The following is a 14,367-nucleotide window of genomic DNA, read 5'->3' as shown; positions in this document are numbered from 1 at the left end:
AACAAACTGACCTTAGTATAAAGTATCCTTTGTTCTGGGAACCTTATATTCCTCTGAGAACAGTTTGTTTTTTCAGCTATGGAAAAAAATAATATTTCTGAATTTGTATTATTACCACATTAACATTGTAAATATTAAAATTCTGAGTTTAAATTTAAAACTACATAAAGCCCCTGTAAAGCAGGGGTGCCCAAATGTTTTCCCTTGGAGGGACAATATTAAAACTTAATGGTGAACAGAAGGCCAAAAGTAAGCACCTATTATATTTTACCATTTTGTTTATTGATGCAAAGTGTCAATGTGTGGATGCCCTGAATATTTTTTTAACCAGCATAAATAAAAATAAATAAAAATTTGATGCAGATCCATATAAACATTCAGATCAGCAGATTTAAATGTTTTATTTGATACTGGATTAGGCTTGATTTAATTACAGGGGCCTTGGCAAAAGTATGCGCTCTTCTGAGTGCCATTCTATTTTTTCACAAGAAAAAACTGCCAGGCCAAATCAAACCTTATGATGGGCCAACTTTAGACTGTGGGCCTCACTTTGGGCAGCCCCAGTTTAGAGCGACAGTGTCCATCCTGAATGTGCAGGTGCCTTCATGAAATGGTGATTTTTGATTGTACATATTATTATTATTTCCAACCTTTTTTTATTCATATTTGAATATATTGTCTGTTGCTTTTAGTGTCCTATGGGCCTTCCTCTTGTGTCGCTAATAAAGTCATTATCTATCTGTCTGTCTGTAACAAGACACAAGAAAGGGTTATAAATCAACATGTCTATGCTTCCACACAGAGTGAACTGGAGCCAACAGGATGCTAGCGCAGCAGTTGTCAATTAAATCACAATGAATGAATGAACCATTTGTGAACTAGCTCATAATTTACTCAGATATTGTAGTGTTGTATTTGACGTTGGGGCGACATCTTGTGGACATTGTCTATACGTACAGGTTCGCATAAATGATCACATTCACAACACCACTGATAATAAAACATTGCTTTATATATTTCATGACATAGAACAAACACAATAAAATACAGCAACAGATTCAGTGCAACATCAACCTGTAATAAATATGCATTCATTTAACTTAAACCATAATGGTAATAAATATCACTCAAATAAATATCTCAGACAATTAAATATTTTTGGGTTGTGAGGATAAGAGACACTAAAGTTTGAATATCAAAGACATATTACACCTGAAAGACTGCTCTCCCACAGCCAGTCCCTTATTAAATAATATTTTATTATAAACTCTGAAAACAATAAAGAACAGATATAAATGATTTCACAAAAAACTTCCCTCAGGAACACATTCACAGATGAATAGTGATATGGCTTGTAACAAAAGGCTTAAATTCTACATTAAATAACACTGACCTGCAACAGGGCCAGATGCTTAGTAAACCTAAATGGAAGGCAGATAAACAGGCTTATCTCTTAGACGTGTCTGCATCTTTTCCAGCTCACATCATAGTATCCATATATATCTGGTATTCTGTGATAATTTCTTCAAGGCGCAAGTTAATAGAGAACTCGCTCTATTTTATCAATATGTTATTTATAGGTATGTTAAAAATGAATTTAGAGAAAAACCAATGCATCTGCCTACCGTAATCCTATAATAGAATTCACCAAACTTTTCAAATGAGATTGACTGATGTATGAAGTAAATAAGGATATCCAAGCAGCAGCTTGAGAGACATAATATAATGCAAGACAGATTCAATGAAAAGGATGATTTTTGTGCAAATTCCATTTAGACTACAGCATCTGAAATTGTGGAAAAGTCTGCCAGGCCTCACTGGCCTCATAGTTGCAAGAATGACCAAGTTTTAAAATTATGGTCGCTTTGTGTTGTTATTAAAAACTCCCAGCTATAGATCCTGGTGGAGGTCGCTGTGTGACAGAGGTTGGTAATGCTCCTCCATGCCTGACTTAGCTTGATGTCTCTGTGCAACTAGTCTCTGGTATCGGGCCTGCTGCTGGTGATCTGGGTCCACATTTACCCAGCTGTTGGCCACCCACTTCACCCCACGCCTGACTGGGCATTCGCCGTGCAGGGAATACTCATCCAGCTCACCCATCCAGCCTAGGGAAGCCAGGAGAGAGGATGAATGAATTCAGACAAAAGCTCAGCAACAAGCCCTAATCAACTTTTAGAGATAATGCTGGATAATTCAAAGACAAAATGGGACATTTCTAAAACAAAAAAGCTAACCATGTCTTTTTTTTTTTTGCGGATGCCAGTGTTTCTGTGCAAAACCAAAGCTTTAGTCTTTTACTTTTCTTTTTAAAATCAATCCAAAATGTTGTCCTTGTGCAATGTATTGTATTGTATTTTATTTGATGTCCAATGGTAATGCTGTCAGGAAACTGAATTGTTTAACTTTGATACAATAGCTTTGAGAATTACAAATAGCTGTTGGGCCGACATCAGGGAAACACACTTATCAACAGTTTACTGGGCCATCTTATTTAGTGCTTCAGTGATGCTGAAATGGTAGCTGTCACTAATCTCTAAATTCTCTATAGAGGTGTGTTGGCAATTAACTCCCTTTACTTTATCTGTTGCGTTAGCACCTAAAGTTGGCACTGATCTGTAGTATTTCTTGCATATGGACATGCTCCTTCCTCTATTTAGATCTGGCCATATTGAATTTATGGCCTACTGGCCTGATGTTATTCTTTCGTGCTGTGAGCAGGTTATCAATATTGTTGGATATTATGTTTCTTTTTTTTTACATTGAAGCGCATGCAGTATCACTAGTATACGAGGATTTTATATTTCACTTACAGCATTTGTATTTAAAGATGGCATCTCTTTATGTCAACTAACTGTGAAGAAGAGCATTAATGTGTAACGTCACTTGTGTATGTGCGAATAAATCACACTTAAGAGAGCTACAGTGTGCTGACCTTGTTCATGTTTTTGAGTCTAAATCTGTTGTGTTAGCACTTTTCATTAGCACTGTTGCATCGCTTGCATTGGGCATGCTTTTATCATTTGACTTTCCTTGTTCATTTGCCTCAAATGCTAAGTATTTCCAAACAGCACTCCAGCTGTTCCAACCACAACCAGTGGCAGACGGCTCTGAAACGGCCCTCTTTAATAAGCTAACACAGTGACAAAAAGACAGCCCTTTGTGAGAGGAGGCGGGGCTATGTGGGCACTGCAGCGGTGTGTGTGTCAACTCACTGTCAGAGAAAAAAGACAACGAGAAAGCACAGCTGGTACCTGTAATCGATACTTCAGAAAATGAGTATTGATATGTATAACATTTATGATATGTATGTGCTCATATCAAACTGGCCTCTCCCAGAATGCAATCAATCCAATCAGAAAATCTATTCAAGAAGTTATGAGAACAGCACAGCACAACCTCACAACAGATCCAATGAGATGAGTTATAGAAAGAGACAGAGAATGAAAACTGAGAAGACTGTTGACAAGGAAAAAGAGAGTACAAGGCACAAAAAAAACCTTGGCAATTTCATTGAACTTTGTTCACCCACAGGCTCACAGTCCATGATCCGCCTATCAGCTGACACAGGCAGGCAAGTTTTTTTTTTTCTTTTTTTTTTTTTTTACAAACCCTGAAAGAGATCCCTGTGTGTGATATATTTTTACTTCTGTGCAGTGACAATCCACAGAGAAGTTGCAATGAAAACACACTTGTATGCTAGGTTCTCCCTGGACACAGGGTTAAAATCTAATGACATGGGGTTTGACAAACCTTTCTTTGTACAATACAAAAACCCAAATCAACATACTGGAGGGCTCACTAGATATGTGTGCATTAAATGATACAGCTAAGTCTTTCTGTTCTGGTCTTACCTCTACCATCAGAGAGGTGGTTGTACCAGAGGAGAGCTGTCCCAGCAGTTGGTTTCATCCTCAGGTTCCCTCTGCCACATGTCTCCTGAGTGTCTGTCAAGTCAACTCCATCCTGGACCAGTGCCTAGGACACACAAAACTGTAAACAGCTTGTGTCTAATCGTTTATTTTGGCACACTGTGTTCAAGCCGGTGTCAGATTCCAAGTCATGGTTTAGCACCATCTGCGTGTTATCAGCAGCAGTCAGGTCATGTACAGTTGTTATCATTTCACAGTGGCATAAAAAGAGGCTTTGCTGGGATATGACTGTGGGTTGTGAAAGCACACTCACCTGCTCTTCATAGGTACGGTTGTCTGCCACGGGAAAGGTGGTCTCACCACCTTCCTCTACAGAGCTGAGGTAGAATAACATGGTAAGATACCTGAGATGAAACAGGAAAGGAAGCGACAAATAGAGATTATTGTGAAGAAAATGTACCTATAGGGACATTATTATGTTTAAGGCACCAGCACTGTGAATAACTGTCTAAAAGCTATCACAATATTTTGACAAACAAATTTTATTTTAAAGTTATATTTTTGGTAAACAGGTAAGAAAACAAAGAAATTAGTGCCTAACACTGACCATGGAACAACTCACTATAAAAATGTTTGAACAAAATCACAGGTGTGTTCATAAACTAAAACAATTATCCTTACATTGAAGCCTAAATTTACAAATAAAAAACTGAGGAAAATACATGTTTACAAACTGTATTATGCATTATAAACGTGTGTAATCATTCAGAAGTCAAATGAAAAGCTAAGCTAATGCAGAGATAATAACATTGTCTGTAAAATTACACAACTGCTAAACTTTCAGAAATTAATTATAAACTGATAAGAAAACATGTATCATACACACCTGCACGAGACCTCTGCGAGAGCAGATGTGTTTCCCGCCAATCGTGTGTGTGCGCAAGTAGTCTCTGAATGAGAAGGGCTGCTGTCATGGTGGGCATTACTGAAGTCTCCGTGTTCATAGCGAATCACCTGCAGTGGCTCGCTCAGCTCAACCAGTGCCGAGGGCAGACGTGTCAGACTGATTATTCTGAGAAAAAGACATAAAACAGAAAATTCATCGATATTTCAATACATGACTGTATTGTCTGCTACTGTAAGAGCATGACAAATTGTGTATGTGTAATTACCTGTTCCTGAGTGTGTGCAGGACATGGTGGGATCCCTGGCCTTGGTAAAGCCATGTATGCTTGCTTCTCTGTTTAAACTGACTCCGGAGCTTCCTGCTTCTCTGTTGCCCTGGGCGCTGTGACACATCATAGACCCGTCTGAAGTCCCCCAAAGTCAGCATCCCTGCCAAGGAACACACACACATGATCTTTTAGTAGGCTATTTTTATTCCTTCATATAGCCAGGAGCCTGGGACATAAAAGTACAGTTAAAATCGAATTTCATAACTATAGATATGAATGGAGCCCCGTGAAATGATTACAGTCTTTCAGTTATACAGTATGACAATTTCAGTTCAGTCCAGTTTGGGCTACAACAGCCTCCCTTCTCTGTTTCCTCCATTCCTTCCCTCCTTGTCCAACCGTATGCTGTTACTCTCAGCTGAATGAATGAATGTCTGGCCCCCATCAGTTCCCCTGGGAGACCGCGCCCCAGCCGCAACAATAGCTCTGGGGTGCCAGAGAAGTGGTGGACTTGGGGGGGTTAACGACAGTGTGTGGAGGAGGGAGTGGGGTGCAGGGGATCCGGGGGAAAATTAAGAAAAAGGGGTTGGAGAATAATCAGTTTTTAATGAGATAGGATGAGGCACATCCGGACTGGGATGTGTACAACGCCTGGCACAATGGCATCAGGTCAAAACAGTGTCACCCCTCTTCCGGCCTTGCCACTCACAAAGACTTGCACGCAACCACAGCCACCCGTCAGCCACTTACTCTTACCGGTACACAACCACTGCTGAAACACTCACACACACACACACACACACACAAACTGAACCACCGACTATATTTTGTTGAGTTGTGTACTTACTTTATCCTAAACGTTTTCAACAATGTTCTATCCCTAAATAATCCATAATTTTATTTAAGGTTACTCTGCTTTTCATTTAGTCGCTTGTTGCTATGACTTCTGGGACACCAGATGATATGTTGGAGAGTGAGGAGGAAGTTGGTGAACATGAATAAACGTAACAAGAATAAAACTGTGATACATTAACTTGTCTGTAAACATTTCTGCCTGGGTCACATCAGATAGATTTTCATCGGCAATGGTGGTTGTTTAACAATGGAGACAGCAACTCCCACGATCCCATGCTACTTCAAGACTGCTCGTTAGCACAAATGCTTGCAAGTGGGCATGCTTGTACGCTTTGTCTTTCCTTGCTTATTTGCCTCAAATGTGAAGTATTTCTGCTGTTTTCTAGAGCAAATGAAACGAGACAAGAAGACATGACTTCAGGTGAGTGAGAGGAGGCAGGGCTATGTGGCTACGTCAGTATGTGTGTCAAGCAATGAAGCACAACTGGTATGGGTGTATCGATACTGTGGTAAATGAGAATTGAAACCATGTCAAATATGCTTGCTGTTAAAAGTAAAAAGTAGCATCCCAGTCTTTGTATTGGGACTGAATAATTTTTTGCTAATTTGCTCTCACTTCTCTCACTTTTCTCCCTTTTCATCATAAAACAAAATATTACTCCAAACAGTCACATGTATAGAAACACACTTCGGCAAACACAAACAAATAACAGGGGCACCAACCTGTTGGGCAGTCTTCCAGACCAGTGAGTATCTGCCGCAAACTGTCTGGGCCCAACCAAGTACCATCTCGAGAGCGTGAGTGACTCACAATCTGGAGGAGAGACCAGAATATTTTTCTTTTCAAAACAAAAAGCAAAACACATTCTGACAGTTCACCTAATATTTAATCACATAGAATGGATTTTTCTGGAAATGTATTTTCCTTTTCCAGCTTTACAGACATATGGAAATGGGATATTTCTCTCTTGTCACCTCCTGTTTCTGAAGCAGCCCATCCTGGTTTAGGTCCAACAGACTGAAGACCTCCTCTGTGCTGAGAGAAAGCAGTGGCTGGTTTGACTCCTCTTGTCCCTGGCTGGGTGCTGTTGTCTGGCTCTCCATCAGACCCTTGAGCTGAGCCAGCTGCACCACCACACGGCATTCCTCCTCTGACAGGAAGCCAGGGATCTCTGACAGGAACAAGAAAAAGACAACAGTGGTAAACGTTAAGACACAGTCTGGCCTTGGACATGCGCGATCATATGTTGGCAATACCTTTCAAAGATCCTGATCTCAAAATGGGACACAACTATTTCACATTCTCACCCAAAGTATCTGATGTACAAGATGTTTTTCCATGATAAATTATGGGAGTGAGTCTGTGGAGTCTATATTTTCCCCAGGATAAACTGAAAAAAACCTCAAAGCCCAAATTAACTGCCAGACTATGTGACCAAATAAACATTTACGGAAATGAAAAGTCCATATTACCAGCAGGCCCTCCTTCTACTCAAGATTAGAGAGAGGATCAAGGATATACATTCATCAAAGAAAGTGGCTTGCAGATTATGCAACGCTAATCAAGAACATGCAAAATCTGGCTGACATTCTGGGTTCAGACTAACTTTAGTGCGTAACGATTCACACATTCACACGTGAGGATTACACAGGATGATTAGGTAGCAGTGCTGCCACTTATTGAAAAGAAAGCAAATGCACTGAAACCTCTTCTTTTCAACCGCAGAATCGATGCTATCACTTTAAAATTCATTTCAAAAAGTCAGAAAATTCCCTCTACACACAAACATGTCAAATGGATCTATACTGCACACCTGAGTTGGTGAGTGAGTGCTTGACTTTTAAGTGGATTAGAAGATCTTTGTTGACAGTGTTGATTTGATCTGTCAGACTAAATGGATTACTTTAGATTGGCTAACAGTGTGAAAGGGGCAATTTAGAGATAGTTTGATCAGGGTATGCTAATTAAGTGTGATTAGTATGTCTGGGCCCTAAAAACCAAGACAAATCCCATAAACTTCTAATCAAAGTGCATTACTAAAACACTTTCCCATTGAAACACAGACTTAAAAAATCTTAATCGGTATTATGAAAGATCATGCAGGTACTAAATTAATTTCAATGTTGAAATAACCCAGACTACAGGAACAATGAGTTACATAAATATTATATTAGCGTTAACTGTGGAAAACTACTTAGAGTATCTTAAGAGCAACAGCGCATAACTTCTTGCATGATTGAGTAGGTGTTAAACCGCAGGAACTCTTCAGTTATAGTATAGATAGACTGTGAATATAATGAGTACAAGCTATTCCCCTTTGTCACTCCCCAGCGAGCCATTTGTGATATAGACTGTCCCACGGGTAGGTTTAATGAGTAATGACACTGGACTTCTCCCACAGGAGGGTGGAAACAATGTGGGCTTCTGGGAGTCAATGATTGCTAATATTAATTAGTACTAAGCCCTAAAAGAATCATTTACACCTACTATACTTATTAGTATTTTTTCCATGTTGTCTCTAATTTTGATATCTGTCCCTTAACATTTCCTCTGTATGTCCACCTGGGCTTTTAGAGAATCAATCACATTATATCACATCATATATTTATTCTATTATATATATTTTTGTACGAAGTGTGAGGGCACATATGACTGTTTCATGGCTCCCTCCTGTTCTCTTCTTCCTCTCAATCCCATCCATGTCTGTCAGTCATTTGCCCTCTTAATAAAAGGCTTCCGGCAGGTTGGCTGCCTGTACAGTAGAGACCTTGTTTGTCACCCGTGTCTTTTACACTGTACCCACTTGGTTAATTCCTATTGTCAGGTCAAGCCTCATTAAATTGGATAACTGATATAATTGAAGGGGGACTGAGCCTTCCTTTCTCCCCCCGGAAAGGAAGTGACCTGCTTGTCTGAACAGGAATCAGGCCATGGCTACACAGCAGGGCGACACGAATTTTGTTTGTGTCCGACACACACACACACACACACACACACACACACACACACACACACACAATCACAAGCAGTGCACACTAGAGCTGCAACTACTGATTATTTTCAGTATTGGAACCAGATAACTTGGGGCATTTTTCTTGAAAAAAAGTCTTAAATGATAAATCAATTATAACAAATATTTGCTTTTACATGTTGACTAACTTCTCTTTAAGGGTTATATTCTCATGAGTATTAAGTATTCATAAAAATATGCAACCTTCCCCTCTTAGCAGCAGGGGTGCATAAAAAAGTAGTACAAACAGCAAAGGAATCAGGGTGGAACAGGGTAGTTAGGTGTGTGTTGAATGAAAATGCATGATGCTAAGTGTAGAAGAGTTTCACTTCCAGCTGTGGGGATAGAAATGGCCGAAAGCCAAAAGTATCCAAATGTCAAATCAACCACCTAACTGATCTTGATCTCTGTCAAACACACTTAAATCTGCTCATAAATGCAGTGGATTCACATCTCTAATAACACATTAATGTCCCCCCCAACCCTTCTCTAAACCTCCCCTTACCCCTTCATATGCAAATGAAATCACCGCCCACTATAAATACACCTATTCTACCATCCTCTCCTGCACTGTCACACAGAAGAGACACACTTCGGGATTGCTCCTACTTTCCAACCTCTGTCCCAGGATGACTGCGGTGATCTGCCCTCATTTTATCCCAAGAAAAACCACCCATTTGGCCTCCCTACTGTTTCTCCTTCTGCTTGCTGGGCCTAGCAGCACAATAGCGCTTGGTCCTGGTAGAGTGAGGGCAGGACTGGAGGGCCGAGCGAGGGCCGAGGGTAGAGTTAGATTTGGACTAAAGGACAGGGGCGGGGAAAGGGCAAGTATCGAGGGAAACAGTGAAATTGGATTTGGAGATATTCATGTTTCTAGACCAGGAGCAGCAGCAGAAGAGGATGGTGAGGAGTGGGGGGACCCTGACACAACTACTGGCTTCAGGTCCATGTTTTCTATTGGTGAAGGTGGGCTGTGGGAGCCCCGTCGTTCCTCTCGCTGTGTCCCTATCCCGTCAGGCATGGCTTTGTGCCAAAACATTGGTTATGACACCATGAGGATGCCCAACCTGCTGGGCCATGAGTCTCCAGCTGAGGCTGTTCAACAGAGTGCCAGTTGGTTGCCACTACTTGCGAGAGAGTGCCACCCTGACGCCCGCATCTTCCTCTGCTCTCTCTTTGCACCCATCTGCCTTGACAGGTAAGTTTACAAAAAACCTTTTTCCATTATTGTGTCTTTGGAAGTCACAATTCTGATTTTCAGGGGACAGCTGCTCGTAGGTTTCTGTTTAGAAATGCACTTAAATTTAGTAGTGCTAATGTGTTGGGCTGCAACTATAATTATCAACTAATCTGCTGACTATTTCTAGTGAAAATCCATTAAATGTTTGCCAAAAATATGAAGACAAATTCTCATCACAATCTCCCAGAGCCAAGAGTAACATCTTCAAATTGCTTCTTTAATACAAATAGTCGGAAACCCAGAGCCTCTTCTTTTACCATCATAAATGGGAAGAAAAGAAAGAATTGCAGCAAAAGTTTGACATTTTTTTGCTTGAAAAGGTAAGCACTCATCAAAATAGTTGGCATCTAATTTTCTTTCAGTCGACTAATCAATTAACAGACTAATCGTTGCAGCTCTAGTAGTGTGGTAGCCAGGGTCCCAGTTTAAAAAGAACCCTAACAGAAGGCTGACCTGCTTCATCAATAGGATAGAAAAAAACAAAAACTGGATTAATGGTAATGTTAAATAGGAGCAGGGTCATCAAGGGTTAACACCTTGTGAAAGCTAGGCTAATTGGTGCTGGTCTCTGAGGTAAGGCCCTGGTTTCACACTGAAAGCAAGCCATCAAAGCACTATAATCTAATTTTTGTCACATTAGCACCTCTAGGTTGAGAAAAAGAAAAACAAGCTACCAAATGTTATCTAATCTAGCCTTGTTTGTTCCCCACCACTACACTATTGATTCAGATCCTCTCATCTTTTTAATGCTGCCCACATTCCCTCTCCATCTCTTCTTTATCAGGTTCATATCACCCTGCAGGAGTCTGTGCGAATCTGTTCGGGACAGCTGTGCACCAATCATGAGTTGTTATGGCTACCCGTGGCCAGAAATTCTACGCTGTGACCAGTATCCTGCAGACCATCTCATGTGCATCTCCTCCGTCAACAACAGCACTGTTAACACAGGGGGGCGTAGAGGTAAGAAAGTCACTATGCAGACACGCGCGCTTGAGTCAACTTGATTCAACAAATGATTAAATTAGTGGTTTGACTTTTTCAGTGCCTCAGGCAAGCTGTCGGGATTGTGAGCTGGAGGAGGCCTCCTCTTCAAAAGACACACTGGAGACATTTTGTAGGAGTGATTTTGGTGAGTATTAATATTCTTCATTTCTGTCTGGTGCTTTCCTTGATTCGCCTACATATTTTACAAGTTTTTCATGCCCTTAATTCTTTGTGTTTACCCGCTTTCTTCCCAGTTGTGAAACTCCGTCTAACACGGCTCAAGTATAGTCCAGTAAGCCTGTCTCAGTTCTCGCTAGCTGCCAAACTGGAAGTTCTGAAGCATGGACCCCTGTTAGGTGGGCAGATCCGCTCCCGCATTGAACTGTGGCTGGAAAGAGATGCCACCTGTGTAAGGAACATGACACGACAACACCCACGCGGCGGGACCTTCCTTGTAACAGGCACAGTGCAGGGGGACCGCCTGGTGGTCAATAAGGCTTATGCCTGGAAAAAACGAGACAAGAACCTGATGGCAGCTGCGCGCAAATGGAAACAACACAGATGCAGGAGCTAGGATTATGTGCCAAGTTAGAAAATCCATGAAGAACTGAGATGTGATTCAAGCATTAAACAGCTTCGCATAGGAAAATGATAGACACTGCATTTAGAATTTGCCTTAATACCTACAACTGTATTTATGCTTGGTCTACTCTTTTCAAATCATGTTCAAAACTTCTGTTTAGAAGATGATAATATGCAGTCAGCTAGTCACAAAGAAGCTCCTAAAAAACCAACACTGTGTCTCTCAGGCAGTTAAGGTCAAAGAATTAACAGATGTTTAATAGAAAATGTACATATCTATGAATTTTAAGTAAATATCCCTGATCTATATTTGTACGGCTTTGAGAGAAATTAAATGTTGTCGTGTAAAACCTGATGAAATGCAGTTTATTCATGAATAGCAGATCATACCCAAAGATCACGATGCACATACCAAACAGCAGAGGTTTCAGGCTGATTGTCTTCATCTCATGTGTTTTGTCTGGCACGAAGGACACCTGCTGGACATGACCCACCTGCAGATGGGCAAAAAGGCATTATCAACACACTCATAACATAAGGGATCAAATGCATGAACACTGCATAGATTTCTGTCACATTCAATTCTGATGAACTTGATACTGAAATTAAAATCCAAGCAAGGCAGCAAAATCACAGATTCACTCTCCAACCTTTTGAATTCCAGCTGCAGTTCACTTTCATGTAAATCATCATTACATTTAACTTTCTCAGTATTGTATTATATTATAGAATTTGTTCAGTTTTTCTCACCCGTATCCCCTCAATGCGAGGCAGACTGTAACTTTGACTGTAGTCCTCCACATGCAGCTCTCCTGAGGGTGAGGCTGGGGCAGGGTGGGGCAGAGGGCTTCCACTGTCGCTGACTGATGCTGAGGTGGCCCCGTCTCTGCTAACAAGATCCCCGGGGCCGTTGTTGTAGTGCACGTAGAGCAGCAAGCCGATCACATTCAGGATGTACACATGGAAAAAGACCATGACCACGACAAAATAAGCCCGAGAGCAGATACTACTTCTCTGGATGTGCAGTCGAGTGGGGCGAAAGGCGGGATTGAACGGCGATAATAATGGTTTATCGTCTTCGTTGAATTCTTCCTGCCCCATGAAATGTTCCTGGAAGTCTTCCATTTTCGCACCAAACGAATGAAACGCAATGGAAAGCTTGCGGTGCTATTTACTGGGTAACGTTACTGCCAGTGTCTATCACCTTACGCCTGCCTGATAACGTTAGCTAGCTGCTTGACGTTAGCACACCTAGCTAACAGCTAGCTACGGGGCAAAACCGCACAGCAAACCTCTGGCTGTTTCGATAAAAATACACCCTGTCGTCTCCGCTGCTTTTACCCAACGAAGCGGGGCAGCTCCAAGCGAGAAAGCAGGTATGATGACAGTCGTTTTCTTTGACAAATAACGGTGTCATCATTAACTCGAATCCGTTAATCCCGTGTTAGCGAACTGGCTGGTGCGCTGCCCCTGACAACCTGCCTAACAACAAGACGGACAAGCTAACGACTGCAGGGGAGCCGCCATTTCTGGTCCGACAGTAAACAGGTAGCGGCCTCTAACGGTCAACTCCAGGGCAAAACGGTGGCTCGGACCACTGACTTTTTAATATGTAGAGCACGAATAAGTTTAAATATATTGTAATAATGTATTATCTGGTAGCTAGTAGCTGTCAGAATGCTGGGAGCTGGTGCAATATTTGCCTTAAAGTGTTGTGGGACAGCAGAAGGGTACAACTAACAGGTAAAGTAGCTTAGAATGGAAATAGGCTACTTAAAGATGCACTATGAAGTTTTGGAAAAGAAATCCAAACACTGAAAGCTAATAGGCTGTTTATAATATTAATAAGTTATTAATTCAAACTCAGAAATGTATTCATTTATTTCATATTGTTCATGATTGAATAAGCAGGCCATACTCAAAGGGGTATAGAGTGGTGTAGTTTGTAGTCATAAAACCCAGAAGTCAGTTAGCATTTTTGCACATCCGGTTCCCTCGTCTCAAAGTCAAGGAGTTCAGGCTTAAGATCTTTACACGTTTTGTTCTGCAACATAAAATACATCATTACATGTCCCACAATTTAATTATAAAGCGCTTACCTGTCTTAAAAACAACAGTTGCTAACAAGTGGCTAAATGAGACTACAGAAATTGTCATTAAACGTCATCACGTCTCCTACTCACTAGTCCATATTTACAGACCGACTTTAGTTGAAAACTATTCTAACTCAAACTTTACAACTTGTACATTGATCAATGTACAGAAAATGTGTATAGTAATTGTGTCGTACGAAGCTTAGTGGTGGTGACGTTGCAGTCATGCGACCGCAATGCAGTTTGTTTCTAGCCTAACATTAGCTTTTAACTTCTATCGATTTACTTTACGCTTCGAAAATCACAAAGGTGGTCTGTGAAGATTATCTTCCTGAGCAAAACGTACAAGTATCATAAACTTGCGTTTGCCACAGAGCTTATTTCCGACAATACTCCAAAATCCAATAAAAAAATCCCATAGGCTTTTTGTCGAGGGAATCAGGGTGATGCTAACTTCTGGGTTAGCCTACAAAAATGCATCATCAGTGGGTGGCTGCTTGGAAGGGTCCTGCAAATATAAACAAAGTAAAACTGTAACTGTTTGTTTATCTGGTTTAT

At 40.9% G+C, this 14,367-nt stretch overlaps 2 protein-coding genes across 2 annotated transcripts; one reads left to right on the top strand and one right to left on the bottom strand.

Moving 5' to 3' along the window:
- Nucleotides 1–991: 991 nt before the first annotated feature.
- LOC140999144 (transmembrane prolyl 4-hydroxylase-like) lies at nucleotides 992–13,152 on the bottom strand. Its single transcript, XM_073469415.1, has 9 exons — nucleotides 12,467–13,152; nucleotides 12,129–12,210; nucleotides 6,875–7,071; nucleotides 6,623–6,713; nucleotides 5,042–5,204; nucleotides 4,756–4,941; nucleotides 4,183–4,273; nucleotides 3,852–3,975; nucleotides 992–2,105 (listed from the first exon to the last, which is right to left on the bottom strand). The coding sequence occupies exons 1-9, from the start codon at nucleotides 12,839–12,841 to the stop codon at nucleotides 1,891–1,893; spliced, it is 1,524 nt and encodes a 507-aa protein (XP_073325516.1). The 5' UTR covers nucleotides 12,842–13,152; the 3' UTR covers nucleotides 992–1,890.
- Nucleotides 9,534–11,708, top strand: LOC140999145 (secreted frizzled-related protein 5). The gene is made up of 4 exons (XM_073469417.1): nucleotides 9,534–10,108; nucleotides 10,935–11,110; nucleotides 11,193–11,279; nucleotides 11,389–11,708. The coding sequence occupies exons 1-4, from the start codon at nucleotides 9,540–9,542 to the stop codon at nucleotides 11,706–11,708; spliced, it is 1,152 nt and encodes a 383-aa protein (XP_073325518.1). The 5' UTR covers nucleotides 9,534–9,539.
- Nucleotides 13,153–14,367: the final 1,215 nt, after the last annotated feature.

Source organism: Pagrus major, chromosome 7 (assembly GCF_040436345.1).
Source record: "Pagrus major chromosome 7, Pma_NU_1.0".
Taxonomy (NCBI): domain Eukaryota; kingdom Metazoa; phylum Chordata; class Actinopteri; order Spariformes; family Sparidae; genus Pagrus; species Pagrus major.
This window is presented reverse-complemented; position numbering and strand designations above follow the sequence as displayed.